Genomic DNA, 17,130 nt, shown 5'->3' with positions numbered 1-17,130 from the left:
GGATTGTTTTAATGTCTGATGATTTATTTATTATTTATTTCTCTTTTATTTATTGATTCAAGGACTGTTGTATTATTCTAAGGAAGAGGAGTAAGCAACGGCGATAATACAAAGTTACATTCACTAGAATCTAGAAAAAGATTTAAATAATTAATATTGCTACTTAAACTGCTTGCTTCCACACTAAAGCCACTTTGTTAATTACTTAATTTATTGCATGGTTGCAATCTTATCCTAGGTTTGAAATGTGTGAATAAGAGTGGCTACGTTCTTTCCACTAAAGGAGATTTACTTTTAGAAAGGAATCATAGATGATCTTTACTTTTAGAAAATAATCGTACTATAAAATATAAAAAATTGCACTCCTAACTCGTTATCTTGCAAACTCTTGCCATAGTTCGGAGTTCCTATACTTAGCTCAAAAGAGGATTATATACCCTCTTTATGTCTTTATGGTGAGACTGCCATCTAATAAAACAAGAAAAAGGAACAAAGTAGCCTTACTATAAACCAAAAAAGACCACTTTAAGTGTTTATTTCAGCACGTGAGAAAATAGACCTACACAAAACAAGTAAACAGGACCTCACATTAAATCAAATCAACAAAAAATAAAACACAAATGTGAAGATTATACATCACAGAAAAACAGAAGATGATCACCACAAAGGGTGGGGATAGACAAATGAGAGCTTTTATATACAACATAAAATTTAAATAACAAAATTAAGTACAATATAAAATAGCAAGCCAGAATGGAAGTCTTTTACAATGAGCAATTTTAAACATTCTGATCATGAAAGTAATGTGCTGGTTTCTGGGGAAAGAAGATAAACGGTAAAGAAAGAAAATTCAGTAGCCTTTCAAAGACCTAAGTGGCTTACTCTGTCTAGAGCCACCTTCACCTTCCCTAACAAAGCAGGTATCAAGATATTTTTTCTGCATGTGCATAAGTTTTCTGGTTAAAGATGAGCAAGTTTAGAATACAAACCACCATAGAAAACAAGCCTGCTTACACGGAATGGAGTAAAGAGCAGAAAAGTGCATGAAGATTAACATTAAGGAAAAAGTTCCAGATTTGCTCTATAAAAGTACTGATATGTCAACGGATTTTTTTTTATCTAGGCGATACAGGTCATGTAAATAGTGATGCATCAGGTGATTTATTAAATAAAGGCATTGCGCAGATCTTTAAAAACATGTATTTTATATGTTTGTCCAAACTGTCTTTTTTACTGATTGTGAATTCTCAAAACATCAGCATTTTGTTCTCAAGATGAAAACCTGGATACATTAATATACTTCAGTGACATTACAATTATTAGTGTGTAATTATAAAATGTTAATCCCTCATTGCTGATCAGAAAGCAAGTATACCAATAACAACAAAAACTTTAGGAAAAAAATTGACTATAATAATGTTTATACCTTATAAATGGAAGAACTTAGATCTCAAGAAGTAGTAAAGAACTAAAAAATAAGAAGCAAAAACAAAAAAAACCTTTATTGTTTCTGAGAGTTGGAAAAGTCATATTCAGTGAAGAAATACAAACCATGGTTAATGAAAAAAGCAAAGTAAACAACAAAAAAATAAGCAAACACACTCCACCATTGTAACAATTTCAAGGAATAATGAAGAGCAATTCCATTCTAAATACTGGGTAAATCTCAGTGAAAGATGCTGTTTATACAATATGCATGCTCATCCAAAACATCACCATGCAGAGAAAGATAATAAAATCTTAATACCAACACTCCAAATTAACACCAGACATCCCACTGACTGAAGCCATCACACCATAAACTTTTCCATGTGAAATCCTGATGATGACAATGATTATTTTTAATATTAGTATTGAAGGCGCGCATTTCAAAAACAGCATAACATGTGATCAATCAAATTTGAGTAAATAATATCTTGCTCTGAGATTTTCGCTGTCATTAGAAAACAATTGCAGCCCAATGTAACTTTAAAGATAATATAGTTAGACAATGTACATGTGCACAGGCAGAGGTCATATCCACCAATGTTAACATAAAGCTATGAATGTTAGAGGCGGCGTGATATTGCACGCATATACACATTATATTCATCATTATTGTCATGTAGCAATGTCCTTCCCTTTGCTCACCTCTACCCAAGCTGGCTGCTCTGTTGTAATATCACCTTAGTTGCTGGCTCATCATAAAATACCAATTCCTACCCACCCACTCACTAGAAAAGAGTCAAATTCAAAACGTTTTCTTCATGTTTTGGTCATTTATAGCCAAGAACTTTAACTCCGCTTCTAACAGCAGTTGTACGACCATTTAGGTTGACCAAGGCTTCAGTCTCCAAAGCTCATACCGAGTCTCCAAAATTATGCTTTAATCTCGCAAAACACTGGACTGATGTCTTTAGCACCCTGGATCGAGGGAGAAAAACCTCTCTTGAGCGATTGCTGCCCTTTGCTGGGCATTCTTGCGTCAACATGTCCCCCTCTCACACACACATATCCACACATACACAAACGTTGTGTGTCCTGGTCACTCCGTCACCAGGACCGTCTGTCCAGAGGAGTTTCTCCTCACCCCGGCGTAGTTGGTTGAATCGGTCTGGGTGACCCTTCGCTTCTCACTTCCCTTGGCATCCTGCTGGATGTCCACCTCCACATAGTTCAGATTCGAGTTCCCGCACTTTATCTTCGATACTCTTGGCGCCGTCTTGGAGTCAGCCTGTTGGGGAAGGGTAAAAACAATAGCAATGATGGTAGACAAGACAAGCGTATAGAGATATGTGCACTGTGGATTTCATCAGTCAATGTTAACACGGACGATCAAGGGAAGACAAGAGGACAAGATCAGATTTTACCATTTGCACAGTCATCAATGACATTAGCAGTTGAAGGGTTGACAGGTAATTATAGACAGATTTATAGGCAGATACACAGGTACGTAGTCAAACAAAAAAAACAACAACAAAAAAAAACAACAACAACAACAAACATAGGCAGGCAGATATGCAAGCAAGCGGTTGCACCGACAGACAGGAAGACATAATGGCAAGTCGACAGAGAAGCACGCAGGTAGATTGTCAAGCAAGCCGTCCTTGCCATCGAGACGGATGAGAAGGACAGAAAGAAAGGTAGGTAGGCAAGCGTATACAGAAAGATAGACGGACAGATAGAAGAGTTATCTCACCTCTCCATTAGCCTGCTTATTGATTTTGGACATAGTGCGGTCCAGATCCACTTCATCGTAGGCGTGGTTGCGGGCTCTGACCTTCTGGCGGTTGGTCTCCAGGACAGCGTCGGACACTTCGTCGTATGGATGAACCCTGGGAACTTTACCTCCCGCCCTGTTCTGGTCTAGCTGGTCATCAGTAACCTCGTCGTAAGGATGAACCCTGGGAGGTTTGCCTCCCGCCCTGTTTTGGTCCAGCTGGTCATCGGAAACCTCGTCATACGGGTGATGGCGTGGCGGAGACTTCGGACTTGGCGCCGCGCTGTCGGACTCTGGTGACAAAGATGTGGGTTTGTTTACATTAGTAGCATGTACCTTTATTCAAATTCAAGCCCAACTTGATCACAAGCTGGCTCTACTGTATATTTGTGCTCTCTTCGGTATAACACGCTCCATCTGAACACAGTCGTTCCTACTTCTGCCAAACTTTCGCACCAAATGGTTTGGTGAGTGGACCTTCTTATATGCTGAACCAAAAACTACGGAAGTCAATGCCATTGTCATTTGGAACCATTCAGTCAGCCCCAAACTTCCAGTCATTAGAAAATAAACATGTAATTCTTTCAACTTTTATAGAGGACCTTGTGAACCAAACCACTGTCTCTTTGCAGTAAGTCTGATAATTGACGTCGAATGAGATAATTAGACATTATGACAAACAGGAATCCAGTTCCTAAAGTTGATATAAATGTGTGTGTGTGTACGAAAGTGCGTGAGAGACAGAGGAAAAACCTAAAGAAGCTGGCCCTACAAACACTAAACAGGTGTCACATGCAGAGAAAAAACTGTGCCAAAGATGAAATGTGAACCCAGAAGATCCATGGTGTAAGTGAGAATGAGCGAAAGAGGATAGAAACGGGCGAGATACACACACAATGGATTGTGACCAGGATCAAGAAGATGGGTTCTAAATGAAGAACTGCAACTGTTTCCTCGTCACGAACTTCTAGGCTCCAGTGTTGTTTATCTTCCTGCCATGATGCCAAATGATGGGTCAAATTCTTTCCGGCACAACTTTCGATTCAATTGTACTTAATTACAATGCCGATTTAGGCTGCTATATAAATTATATTACTCACGCACTTTTAAAACAATAAATGGATAGGAAAAAAAACAGCCAGTGAGAAAAATCAGTCTGCTTAATTGTAATTGCAATGCAGCTATAGAAATCGGTTGAGAAATATAAAAATACAATAGAATTTACATCCTAAAAACTTTAACTCAAACATACTCTTTGAACTGGTGTCCTGCCTTTTAGGCAACCTCAGTCCGCACTGTTCTAAACCAGTCTTCCAGGTTGTACATGTTTCGTGTCTAAATATATACATTCAGACAGGTGAATAATTTTTGTAAGTAGGTTTATTGTTGTCAAGGGTGCTCAAGCTTGTGCCCACGACACACACACAATCCACATTCCCCCAGGTACTGTACACGTATGTGTGAAAATACCAAGTGACTGTGTCTGCCTCGGTCATTACCCCCTCCATTTGGAGCTGGCACCAGTTAGCTTTGGTTAGAAATGTGTTTGCCTTGTGGGCCCGAGACATTATTATCTTTACAATATGAAACTCGATCCAACTTTTTTTATGTGTGTGTGCACACCCCCCCCCCCCCAAAAAAAAAAAAAAACAAAAAAAAACCCCACACATTTTATGTGGGAAATGAGGTGAGAAGATTTTTAAAAAAATCCCTACAATTTTGGCCACAGGGGGCTGAGAGGGAGAAGAAGAAAATAAATCACTTTGACATTGGAGCGTAGCATTGAGGAAGATCGCAGCGGTCAAGGTCTGTCAAAGGTATAGATAACTCGGTTACTTCCGTGTTGAATCGACAAGCATCACGAATTTCTATCTCTGGACTGCGTGCAGACAATTTTTTTCAGTTAACTACTAGAACGAGGCTGGGGTGTACAAAGCTTCCGGTTTAGCCACAGTTGTTTAGCCAACGACCTCAATGGTTATGCCAGCAAAGAGTAACAATAATAAAGAAACAGTTAAAAAGTAATTCTTACTGCCTATATACATCCGTGATACCACGATGTTGCTAGGTCCCGACTTGCCTCGAATGTTTAGCAGGAAAGTAGGGATGGAGAGAAAGTGTGAATACGAAAGGGAAAGAAATAGCAGCCCTTTGCTCTTTCCTTACATCAATGAGTTGCTTGCTCAATCGCATAGCGAACGAAAAAAACAACTGTGATCTTGATGCCCATGTTATTAAAGTGCATCCAATTTTTTGCATCCTTGTTTTTGACATTTCAGAAACGAAACGAACTTAGTCGATAATCATCGAGAAATGGCCCAGTTCACCGAAAAGATCGACAGAAAAATGAATGGCTAAGGAATGCAGTTAATATGTGACGGCGGTTAATGGTGATGACGAGGCTAAAACTGCCGCTGCTGTCCCGCCGAGGTGTGTCTGACAGTGTAAAGTACATCTAAGGATCAAGCGTGTGAAGTGGGCCTTAGTACAGACTGTACATGTCCTATAATGAGTCACCATGCACTTCCTAAGAGTTTCCTGTCCGTAGGACAGCTTCCCCGCCCGCGGCTAATTCCCTCTCTATTGCATGCGACAGTGAACACTTACAGCTGTTGACCAATTATATTTGATTAAAATCTGCAAACGTGTTGTCTGTATGTGTGTGTGTGGGATGAACATTTGCATAGTTCCTCTTTCTTCATGTGTGTGTGTAGGGAGGGGAGAGGAAATAAAATCTGCATAGTTTCTCTTTCTTCATATGTGTGTGAGTGAGTGTGTGTTTTCGGGGGGAGAAATAAAATCTGCATGATTTCTCTTTCCTCGTTTGCGTGTGTGCCTGTGGTGTGTGTTTGCCTAAGGTGGCTACGTAAGTAAGACTAGCAGAACGAAGATAATTCTGAGGAACATAAGGACAAAGATGATGACTGCGATAATAAAGATGTGATTCTCTCTCATATTCTCCCTCTTTCATAAAAGAGACATTGAATTATTTTCCTTTTCATTCCAAGACAACCATGTGCTATACAGTCACCCTTCATTATACGGTTACAGTCTGCTCTACACTGAACCACCTTTTAATTTCAAGACTACAATATTTTACACAGAGTCACCTCTTGGGGAAATATACAGCCAGGTGATTTACCTGAGAGGGTTTTACGAACACATACATATCTCATGTTTCTGACGAATGTTTGTTAGCTTGACAGGTGTGTGACAGGTCACACGACAAAAGATATTGTGAAGCCCCAAACTACATTGTGTTGTAAAGTCGGCACCACCACTATTTCTATAGCCGACTTGGCAAACCAGCGAACAAAAAGATTATATGTCACTCCCATTCTTTCTTCTTTCTTTTCTTTCTCACGCTCTCTTTGCACTTCAATGAAGCCTCAGGTAAGCACGTTCAGAGGAAAGCTATCAAATGGGTGCTACTCAAGCTAAAAATACAACCTTGTGATTTCCCATCTCTTGCCACTGATAGGCAGACTAAACTTTCAACAAAAGTATCCTTGTCTATATAATATTTACAGGCGAAATGTCCCCTATATTTTCTACACTTTTTTCTACTAAAGGGTTTCTTAAATTCAATACTTTTATATCAAGAATCAACTTATTCAAGACAAGCCTGAAATATTCAAGCAGCGTTCAGTGAGACATTCTTCCTTCACACTTCTATCAAATGCAGTTCCAAGCTACACCAGTTCAAAGCAGGACTCCTAAAACATTTGTATCAAAACTTTTCATCGCTCGCAGAGGCCTCCTACATTCCAACATAAACTAATCTACAATAAGATCTCTTTCTCTTTACCTTGCTCAGACGATCGTTTCTTTCCAAACCCGAAAAACTTCAAGATCGCCCTCCATGCCATGGCCGACCCAGATGCTGAAGGTGCCACCAGTCACTAAGGGGGAAGTGCAGGCGGTTGTCACGGGCATCCGGCGCCACTCACAGCTCCACCACCATGCAGAATCTCAGATCGACTGACATGTCGTGTACTTCGAGCACTTAAGATATCAATTTCTGTGTCCGGAAGATAAGCAAATTTCGTTCTTAACAACAGCCTGTGCTCATTACAATCACGGTTGTCTATCGCACACTTTCGCTTTACCCTCTTTAAAGCGAGCCGTGGGACTGAATCCAAACCTTCTGCTGGTAATCAGTTTTTTCTCTTCCCTTATAATCTGAGCTTATACCTCTCACTGGGCTTCAAAGAATCTTTAAATGATGATGGATGACTCGGTGTGACAAGGACGGTGCGTTTTCATCCATCCATATCAGCTCTGTCAGTAATGGAACTGTTCGATGACAGTCGTTGCAGTAAACGTTCCTGTTGCTGTGTGACTAATTCTCGGAATGCAAGAGCAAACAAACACGTATGTTTACTTGCACAGCCGGAGCTGAAATCACGAATTTCTTCTTGTGCTTGTGTCAACTATAACGCGGCTGACCTTTCGCGACGCGCAGCGGTGACCTCATGCAGTCACTGCCGCCAAGGCTGTTGGTGTTATGTATTAACATAACATCTAATGACAGATGAGTTTATTTCGACGAAACTCTTCACGGAAGATACTCCATTCCACTTATTCCTCCCCAAGTAAGCTTTGCACACTTGACTAGTCAGTCATCCAACTTTCAGATGAGATGGGGGTGTGGGGGTTACAAACACCACCACACAGACGTATAAACCTGCCACAACAACAACGGTGCACGGCTGTTGGTGTTATGTTAGACCGAGTTTCTGCAGTCGTGACTGGCGGAGCGACACTCACGGTCGTAAAACGTGTAGGGCGAGGTAAATCCTGCAAAGTTCGCGCTGTGCCGGGCTGTAGATGTTGATCTGAGGTCGCGTGCAAAACACTTCCTCTTTAGAAACGTGAACCACCTCACCCAGATATGTACACTCGACGGTTCGAGTGCTGTGCTGTAGGAGAGATTCAGAGGTCAGAGGTCGGCCGAGCGCCAGGAAACAGAATGAAGTAACGTCTGAGTCTAGAGCAGCATCCTTTGGTTTTATTAGCAAACAAATAAACTCGCAATCTCTCTTGGGCTTGCGAGCGAAATAAAAATTTCTATCCTGGACTTCCTCGGACAGACAATAAAGTTTGATTTGATTTGATAGATGTCATGCATTCTTACAGTCAACAGATAACATGATGGAGAGAAGAGACTCTTCCACCGAATAGTTCTGTTACAGACTGGCTAACACATGGACAGATCTTTACAGCTGCACACATACAACGAGTCAACTTTTTTTCAGACACTATGACCCTATAAAAGATAAGAGATATAAACTGTATACTTGTAAATATAAAAAAAGCACAATGACTGGGGTGTACGCAGTTCATTGACAACATTTTTGAAAAGAAAGGAAAACAGTGAAAACATCCCCAAGCATGTATTTCCCACAGCCTCTGCTATTCATTGCACCTTTTCAAAAATAGAAATCCGTAAGTGGGAAATCTCAAGATAATAACTGCCAACCATATCTCCCTTAATTTTTTTCCTTAATGAAAGTGATACATCAACGACACTGACACCAGTCTAACTGACGTTAGTTCGCTCCATCCTTACACATTTCGAGAAATAAATACTTCGTCTGCTTGACATAATGACTGGTTATCCTGGCAGTAATACAATCCATCCCCCAACACGCTGACAAGCCGGAAGTAGTGTTATCATCATGACCTAAGATTATTCTAAACGCGATTATTCTTATGCAACTGTTAAACTTTTGCAGTCCTGATAGAAGGTAAAATATGCTTCTGTCACTAGAGATTTTTAGTTGGGGTTACCGGTATTCCATTTTTTTATCTTGATTTATTACATTGTCTGTTACATACTTCCTTTTTTGTTTGTTTGTTTTTCCTTATTTCCTTCCGTCCTTCCTTTTCCTTCCTTCTTTAGCTTCATCCTGTTTTCTGACAAGACTACAGTTAACACTTTATAGCCAGTAAAACATTTTAAAGACTTTTTTTGTCTTTGTCAATATTTCTAGTGAGTCTGTTTGCGTGTGTTCATTCATTTTGATTTTCTGTCCTTTCTCATAGTCTGGTTGTTTTTTTTTGTGTGTGTGTGTGTGTTTTCGATAGTTCGTCTTTTAGCTGGGTAAATTATCATCAAGTTTGGAAAAGTTGTCTGAACAAATCACAGCAAATCAGTGGCTTTGTGGCGAAGATTCGAGTGTTGGGTTAACATGCCAAGTCCAAACTCGTTTGCTTATACAATTGCCAATAAAAATGTCGGTACAATGGGCTGTGAGGCACTCAGGAAGTCTGGGAATTTTTCCTGGTTGTGAAATCCCTTACCTTCGACACTAGTGATCTTATCTGTGTGTATGTGTGTTTTAAAGATCTTAAAACCATATATAAAAATAGTGTTTACTACATCTTGATGTGATTATTTTTTTCTGTTTATCTTCTGTCATTATCCCATCCACCTCCTAGATAAAGGTCCATATATCAATAATGAATAAACGATCTAAGATTTTTAATCTTTTTTTTTCAGTGTGAAGTAGTAGAGGTGGGAGTTGGTGTGGAGAGATTTGTGTTTTACACCGAGCCATCAGCCTGCTCTATAAACATGTTCCGCATGGAGAAAAATAACAGCGTGCCAAAGACGAGACCTGAACCTAGGACAGCCTTCCTCACTGTATTGGTCACAAATGTTGAGAATTGCACCACAGTGTGTAGGTGTGTCAAGTTGTTATATATCCACTATTGCTGTTGTGCCTCTAATGCACCGATTCCTGTAAAATCTTCTCAAGAAAATGTACTTCCTGTTAGTTTCAAAAGTCGGTTCATCATAAGAGGGGTCACTTCCGAGTTCTAACCCCATGGGAGTGGTTATAAGCCTTCAAGCGCGGGAGGAGGTCAAAGATCTTCCCCGTGTCTTTCGTCGACTTCTTGATCATGTTCTCGCCAGTTTCACATCGTACTGTATAGTCACATACGGGGCTTTGACAACACCCTGCCAACTAGAGACCGTTCTGGTTGACGTCTGACTTTTGAGGACTTGAACAACTAGGATAATGGAGAATTGCCATAAACATGATTCACATATGACACAATGCAAGGAACTCGGACGTCTGTGAATGATTTTTTCTTTCTGGTTTAAAAAGAGTTTAGATGTTGCGGGAGACAAAGTAAAAGAACGAGCCAACAAGGATAAAAAAGAAAGAAGATAAAAGAAGACAGAAATAAGAATTTAAAAATATAGTAAGAAGAGAGAGAGCAGGAGAGAAAGATATAAGTGACTGAACTAAAGTGTTTATTTGTGTAATCATCATCTTCCAGATATTTCATATCTCCACATCAATCAACCTAATGACACTTTATCGTTAAGATAATGGAGTAATTTAGCAGGACAATAATAATGATATACGTATTTGAATTAGAAAGATGCTTTAGCGAGCCGAGAATGAGGCTAATTTTAATAAAATAGCATTAAAAACAAAACAAAATCTCTCGTCGCTTCTGTTTTCATGTGGCACGGGAGTGCCACAGTAGGAGCTCAATGTAAACAAATTATTAAAATAAACGTATGCAAGAAGACTAAGGGCAGGTAAGTCGAAGCGTTAGTTACAAATTAAAGCCGCTGTTGTGTTCTCTCCCTTTCTGTGGGGCAGCAATGCTCGAATAAATTGATCAACCATAGGGAAGATGAAAAAAAAAATTGTGTTTATTTTAATGGCAGTTATCGACGTTCTCAAAAAATGTCTGTGTTGACCAGACACAACTCCTGTTTTGTGAAGTTAGAAATTAAACATTTATAATTTATCATGCGTCACAAAGTTAAATTACGCTGATTACACATGAGTAGTTTTGTGTCATACTATTAAAAACCGCAAGAACTGTACAAGGTGGCATACTTATATTATTTATTAAAAGGGATGATGTTTGCAAGAGTGATGGTATAAAATGAGAGTACATGCGTGCGTATGTGTGAGTAAAACACAAATAAACAAACAGAAATTGTGTTTACAGTTAGCTGTGCTTACCCCAACAACGACATAAATGAAAAAAATATAAAGAGAAAAAGAAACAAAAAACCAGAAAAGATAAATAACCAACAAGGGAGAAAGAAAAAGAAATGTGCAAACAAACACAAAATTAAACAGAAAGAAGTGACAAGAACAAGAAAGCTTTTACATATATTTGTGAATAAAAAGTAAACAAATATTCTCCATGTAATCCATATAATGTGTTCCTGAGGCCACTATCAACGATACACTTCTAATTTTTAAGACTTTTAGGTCTTAAATCTTCCTAGAAAATCAGTGCATAACACTATTTTAAAACTCTTTAAAAGAATATTTTATAACATTACTAAGCCAGACTATCTTTCCCGTCGCTTGTGCAACGAATATATAAATGGCATTCACGCGAGTTTTGTAAACGCTTTTAAATGTTTCTTTAGAATAGTTTAAAAGTTCAAGAAACACCCGGAGTAGCTGGTACCTACAGATGCTGATGTCAAAAAGTATATCAGATCAGATGAACAGAAAATGCGACGTAGTCACCCGATAACACCACCAGAGATAAACAACCTCTTTCAGACACTGTTACCGCACAAGGGTGGTTCATCTAGAACTCGATTTCTCGATGCACATGCGATGATTGAGACAAGAAACAAAGAGTATTTATTCCAGTTATGTGTGTTTGGGCTTCTGCTGACTTCAGGTATCATTTCCTTTATATGTTTGCTGTGTGAGAGGAGAGAAAGAGAAAGAGACAACAAGTAGACAGAAAAATATGTTTGTTTGTGTGTTAGAGATAGAGAGAGAGAAATTAAAGCGAAGTAATAAATCATCATCATAATCATCATCATAATCATCATCTGTTTTCTGTTGTGTCTGTCGACAGTGGGAGGAATCCAACTCTTTCAAGCGACCACTTATAACAGTCATCACTCGTTTTTTGACATCCAACCTGTTGCTAACGACACCGTCATGGTGACAGTCACCTACCGGAGTTGCGAGGAAATTTCTTTCAGTATACGCAGCGGGTTTGTATCTCAACCTTTAATCAGAACAGTTTTTCGTATCACAACCTTTGATCATTTCACCTTATTTCAATTTGTACTTAAAACTTTCATCATTTTTATGAAAAGTATCCTTTTACGACGATTACGATGACGACTGAGATGTTATTGTTGCTAATTCTATAAAATACTTTTACAATCATATAACAATGTTTTACAATCATATGAAAATGTGTGCAAGTGTATCTAAAGCCTACATAACTACATGTGTTGTCAACTACAATTTGAATTCATAATGGAAAAAACATTTTTATGCTTTAAAGTAATAATATAATGTACAAAGGGTTATTGTGCAAGGGTCACATAATAAAGTAGGAAAGTAAGAAACGAAGGAAAAAGATACCTGAAGAGCTTTTAACAAACAAATTATCGAAAGCTAAAGTTGCAAATAGTAGGGGTTACAACAGTATAAGGTTAGTTTGATTGTGCACCTTCTTTTTTTTAATAATGGGGGTCAGCACGAGTATTTTTATCACGCTCCCAACTCTATCCTATTAGTTGTCATCTAATGTGGAAAAATTGTCGCCATTGTTTCTTGCGTCTAGGAAGGGACATGCTGGACACCCTTTTATCTTGAGTCCAGTTTTCACTTGTAAGGGTGGCACTCATCTTTTCTACCCTCTCCCTTTTCCTTTCTCCCATCCCAGTCAATATCAGGTACCCAGTCAACATCGGGGTAAACTTCCGCCATTCGTGAATGGAGTCGGTTACCATGCTTACCTCCAATATCTAACACCCGTTCTTCCGCCTTTCCGTTAATCACGACTTCAGTTTTGTGCAGGAATACCTTCCTGAAGATTAGCATGACAAAGTACTACATGTATGCTAAGCTGCTCTTGCTGAAGCCAGGACAACCCCTGTCGACTCTCCATCCCGAGAATAGGAAAGAATTTTCCTATTCACCAGAGCTGATTAGTGCTTTTGGTCATGGTATCTCTTGCAACAAGGACAGGTATATGTTCACTTGTGTGTGTGTGTGAATCAGTGAGAGAGAGCAAAACGGAAAATATGAGAAAAGATGGATGGACAAACAGGCATCCTGAAAAATATATTTTGCCGAAGGCAACAACAACAACAACAACAACAACAACAACAACAACAACAACAACAATCATGATGATGATGATGATGATGATGATGATAATAATAATAATAAAAATTTAAAAAAAAGAGTTACAATGTGAGCTGCGTGAGAGTTTGTTCCACCCTCGCCGCATTGTACTACCTACATGACACCTGTTAGGATGACTACCTGTGAGTTTGAGTTAGTTTTGCTGCTGACACTGTTCACTACACAGTCAGGGCCTTAACCTCAGCTCTGTAGTTATCCCTTCGAAAACCTGTTGGTCGCCGTGTCATTCGCATGTTAATTATTTGCTAATTTCAAACCTAAACCTTTTATTTTTTCCAAGAATCACTTCAACCGGTTGTACATTTTGACTTTGGAATAAAAAAAAACACAGGTTGCCTTGCCAAAAATGGAATTAATTTATGTGATTTCTGCACAGAACGGTGATGGTCGTCTGGAAGAAATCCGGTCGCCGCGAGATGTCGATATTCATGCAGCCATCTATAATAAAAAGTAGTTCCTTCTTTGTCGGAGCGTTCAAGGGTGATGTAGAAGCTATTCATGTTGAGTCCAACAGGAGTCACGCCACCTGGAACTTAACTGTTGGGGTTCCGGAAATAAATCAGTACCTGATCTCAGCAGTAAATGAAACAGGTAAACGATTATTTTTTCAGCTCGACGTCAGCAAACCTATATGTATGTATCATGCTTGTAAAATAGTGTTTATCCTTACGTTTCAAAACATAACCCTAACCCTTTTCCTGCTTTTCAACAGCTCGATTCTATGACAGTCGTATTTTCCCACCAAGTACAACGAAGTCGTTATTCTTTCCTGCCCTTGCTAAAGATAGTGCCATCATGATGGTGATGGTGTCTTATCGTTCTTGCAAACATCTATATATGGACATAACCGCTGGGTATGATTCTATGGATATTTTTGTATTTGTTTCTCTTGCATGCTACTGTTTGATGGAGCACCTGTCTTTTATTATTTCAATAAATCTATTAAAGTAAATGTTTAATGGCTCGAATAAAAAGCAGAGTTTTGAAGAGGATGATGATGATTGTAAAATATAAGAAGTGTTAGCTGAACTGTTAACCACGATATGCTGGTACAGCTTCGTTTAAATATTATAAATATCAATAGCTCATTAAATTGAATTGTGTTGTTCTGTTCGGTTTATTCTAGCGTTAGCTTGATCCGAGTGAAAGTGCTTCACAGCCGGCTGTTTGTAGAGTACTGGGACCTTATTTACGATTTTCCGATGAAGAAGATGTATACCAGAAACCAAACTATCAATTATGCGACAGGCACTTCTTGTACCAGTGACAGGTACATGTTGACAAGATTTTTACAGTCTGAGTCGAACCCATTGGGTAAAGTATTCTGGGTTGGTAGACTGGAACCTGTGGGCTATCTCTTGGACTCGTGTGCTCCTAAGGTCAAACTGTAAACCATTATTACTTACTAACCTTTAGCAGGTAAGGGTGATTCTATCTCACAGGAAACGCGCACCTAACTGGCTGATTAGAAATAATGTAGATAATCGGAAGCCCACGCCAGGTAATTACTACTAATTGCTTATTTTCCAGAGGCTTTCAGCAAAGACAGTATCCTTTTTAAATAAAATTTTTAGCCGATACCTGTAATTTTTGTAAAGCCCGTTTTTTACTTTGGTTTGTCTATTCAAGTTTTCTGATAATGACTATAATGAATTTCATCATTCATAATCCATCATCCATCATCATCATCAAACAACACCGACCTGATTCATTAATGCGAGTCTACGTAGTGAGTAAGAACGTGAGATAAAGACAGAACGAGGGATTTAAAGAGAGAGCGTGAACAAGAGAGGATTAGATATTTTCCCAGACAAATTCGTAATTTTATCTTACTTTTAAAAGGTGAAGGAGATATGACAGAGAAAAAAAAATTAGGCCTGAATCAAACCGCACTCCCTGCAGTTATCTCCCCTATCACTAGAAGCAGTCGGCAGAGTTTAGCCCCGTGATAGTTGATCTTGTCCGCGGTGTGCAGTGACAGCGGGACAGGAGACAGAGACATCTCACTGGATACCCTTTGTTTTTAGTTATGTTTTCTCGTATGTCTTCACATCATTACAGATCGATTATCATCACGTGGACCAGGTTCATATCGCGAGAGATGACGGTGACCATGCTGCCACCAATTCTGGCCTATGATATGTACATCGTGCCTGGATTTCTCTTTTTCCCAAGAACGATTGATTTATTTCCGCTAGGTGGAGAGTCAGTCAACTGGACAGTGTCGGTTGCCCATATCGACAAACATTGAAATCAATTAAATGAAATCAATTATTGGAATGTACATTTTAATTGGATTGCCGACTAACTGGAAACTGGTCATTACGAGACTCAAAAGTATATTTGAATAATGTAAGATATTATTTATATTACACTGTGAACTGTGAACTGTGAACCGCAATTACAACGCACACAATTAACGAAACAATTATTTGAACTCATTAGACCCTCGGAAAATTATTTGGCATAAAGCCATTAATTTTGTAATTTAACCTTTCAAAATCCTGAACGCGTGAGTTGTATCCTTATAATTTCACTTAGTAGTCGAAGTGGAGGACAAGACAAACTTGGAAAATATTTGCAACTTTATTTTAGAGACCTTAAGACTTCCAAATTCTACAAGCCAGCTGGATATAAACAGATTTGCAAATGTTTCTAAGAAAATTAGCAGAAAAAAAGAAAATTGAAGTAGACGCATGCTGTGTTGTGTTTGATCAAATATAAATATATCCTAAAGTATAGGAATTTACACATTTTACTCAAAACTGTCCATGGATACTGGGTTTGTGATCTCTCCAGTAACAACATATGTATATACATACTTTATGACACACGTGAATAAAGAAAGATAAAAAGTAACTTTATTGTTTGTGTACTGTGAAATCCCTCTCTTGTTCTCTCTCTCTCTCTGTATGGGTGGGGGGTGTTAACTTTTCTTGGTAGCGGCCATGAACTCTGTGTGTGTGTGTGATAGGAATGTACGAATGGCGATTAATGGGGATGGTGTGGGAGTAGGGGATGATGTTGGAAGGAAGGTGAAGACTGGTATAAATTGCTCAATTTCCTTTTGCATTGAGGGGCCTTGGATCAACAGCTGGTCATGTTTTACATACAGTTTCAACACAAGAGAACTTTGTTTTGTACTAAAGTGTATGTTGTGAGATTTAACCCCTTGTGTGATTCAGTTTGACACCCCTGAGTCTATGGTCATTGAGTAGGTAGTTTTGACACAGCTCTGGGCCTACTTACAAAACACCCGCTCATCCCCCAAGCTCAGTTTCTTGAGCAGTGGCCTCAACAGGGCATTTTAAATTAAAGATGGGAACACGTTCGATGACAAACTGGCGTTTACAATATTTGTGATAGCAGGAGGTAATATCCAAGCAGTTAAGGTTTCTAGGCATTGGGTCTAACTGGCAAGTTGTCGGTTTGGCTTTTAGAATAGCCGCCTTCATATTGGCCTCAGATCCCTTATTTCCTATGACAATACAATATTAGAACATTTCCAGCAATCCACAAGTACTCCTTTTTTTTTTTTTTAATTTTACACGTGAAATTATAGGCTTAACTAGGGGAGATAGGTAATTGCCGCTCTTGATCTTGTGAGCTATATGTTATCTCCCCTAATTCGATCAATAAGAAGGAAATAACGGCACGAAGTATAACGACAAAATCTATAACAACATTATAAAAGACTCAAAATTTTATAATAAAATAAGTGTAGCGGGGGCGTTTGTTTAGGGCAGAGTGTACCTCCGA

General features: G+C 38.9%; 2 protein-coding genes across 2 annotated transcripts; one reads left to right on the top strand and one right to left on the bottom strand.

The window, feature by feature from the left end:
* Positions 1–518: 518 nt before the first annotated feature.
* Positions 519–7,985, bottom strand: LOC112568182. The gene is made up of 3 exons (XM_025245344.1): positions 7,008–7,985; positions 3,179–3,492; positions 519–2,713 (listed from the first exon to the last, which is right to left on the bottom strand). The coding sequence occupies exons 1-3, from the start codon at positions 7,066–7,068 to the stop codon at positions 2,525–2,527; spliced, it is 564 nt and encodes a 187-aa protein (XP_025101129.1). The 5' UTR covers positions 7,069–7,985; the 3' UTR covers positions 519–2,524.
* Positions 7,986–11,724: 3,739 nt separating this feature from the next.
* LOC112569560 lies at positions 11,725–16,049 on the top strand. The gene is made up of 7 exons (XM_025247370.1): positions 11,725–11,878; positions 12,062–12,203; positions 13,021–13,191; positions 13,748–13,962; positions 14,084–14,225; positions 14,498–14,641; positions 15,433–16,049. The coding sequence occupies exons 1-7, from the start codon at positions 11,812–11,814 to the stop codon at positions 15,620–15,622; spliced, it is 1,071 nt and encodes a 356-aa protein (XP_025103155.1). The 5' UTR covers positions 11,725–11,811; the 3' UTR covers positions 15,623–16,049.
* The last annotated feature ends 1,081 nt before the right edge of the window (positions 16,050–17,130 follow it).

This window comes from Pomacea canaliculata, linkage group LG7 (assembly GCF_003073045.1).
Source record: "Pomacea canaliculata isolate SZHN2017 linkage group LG7, ASM307304v1, whole genome shotgun sequence".
Lineage (NCBI taxonomy): Eukaryota > Metazoa > Mollusca > Gastropoda > Architaenioglossa > Ampullariidae > Pomacea > Pomacea canaliculata.
The sequence above is the reverse complement of the archived record's forward strand: the minus strand, read 5'-3'. Positions and strand labels throughout refer to the sequence as shown.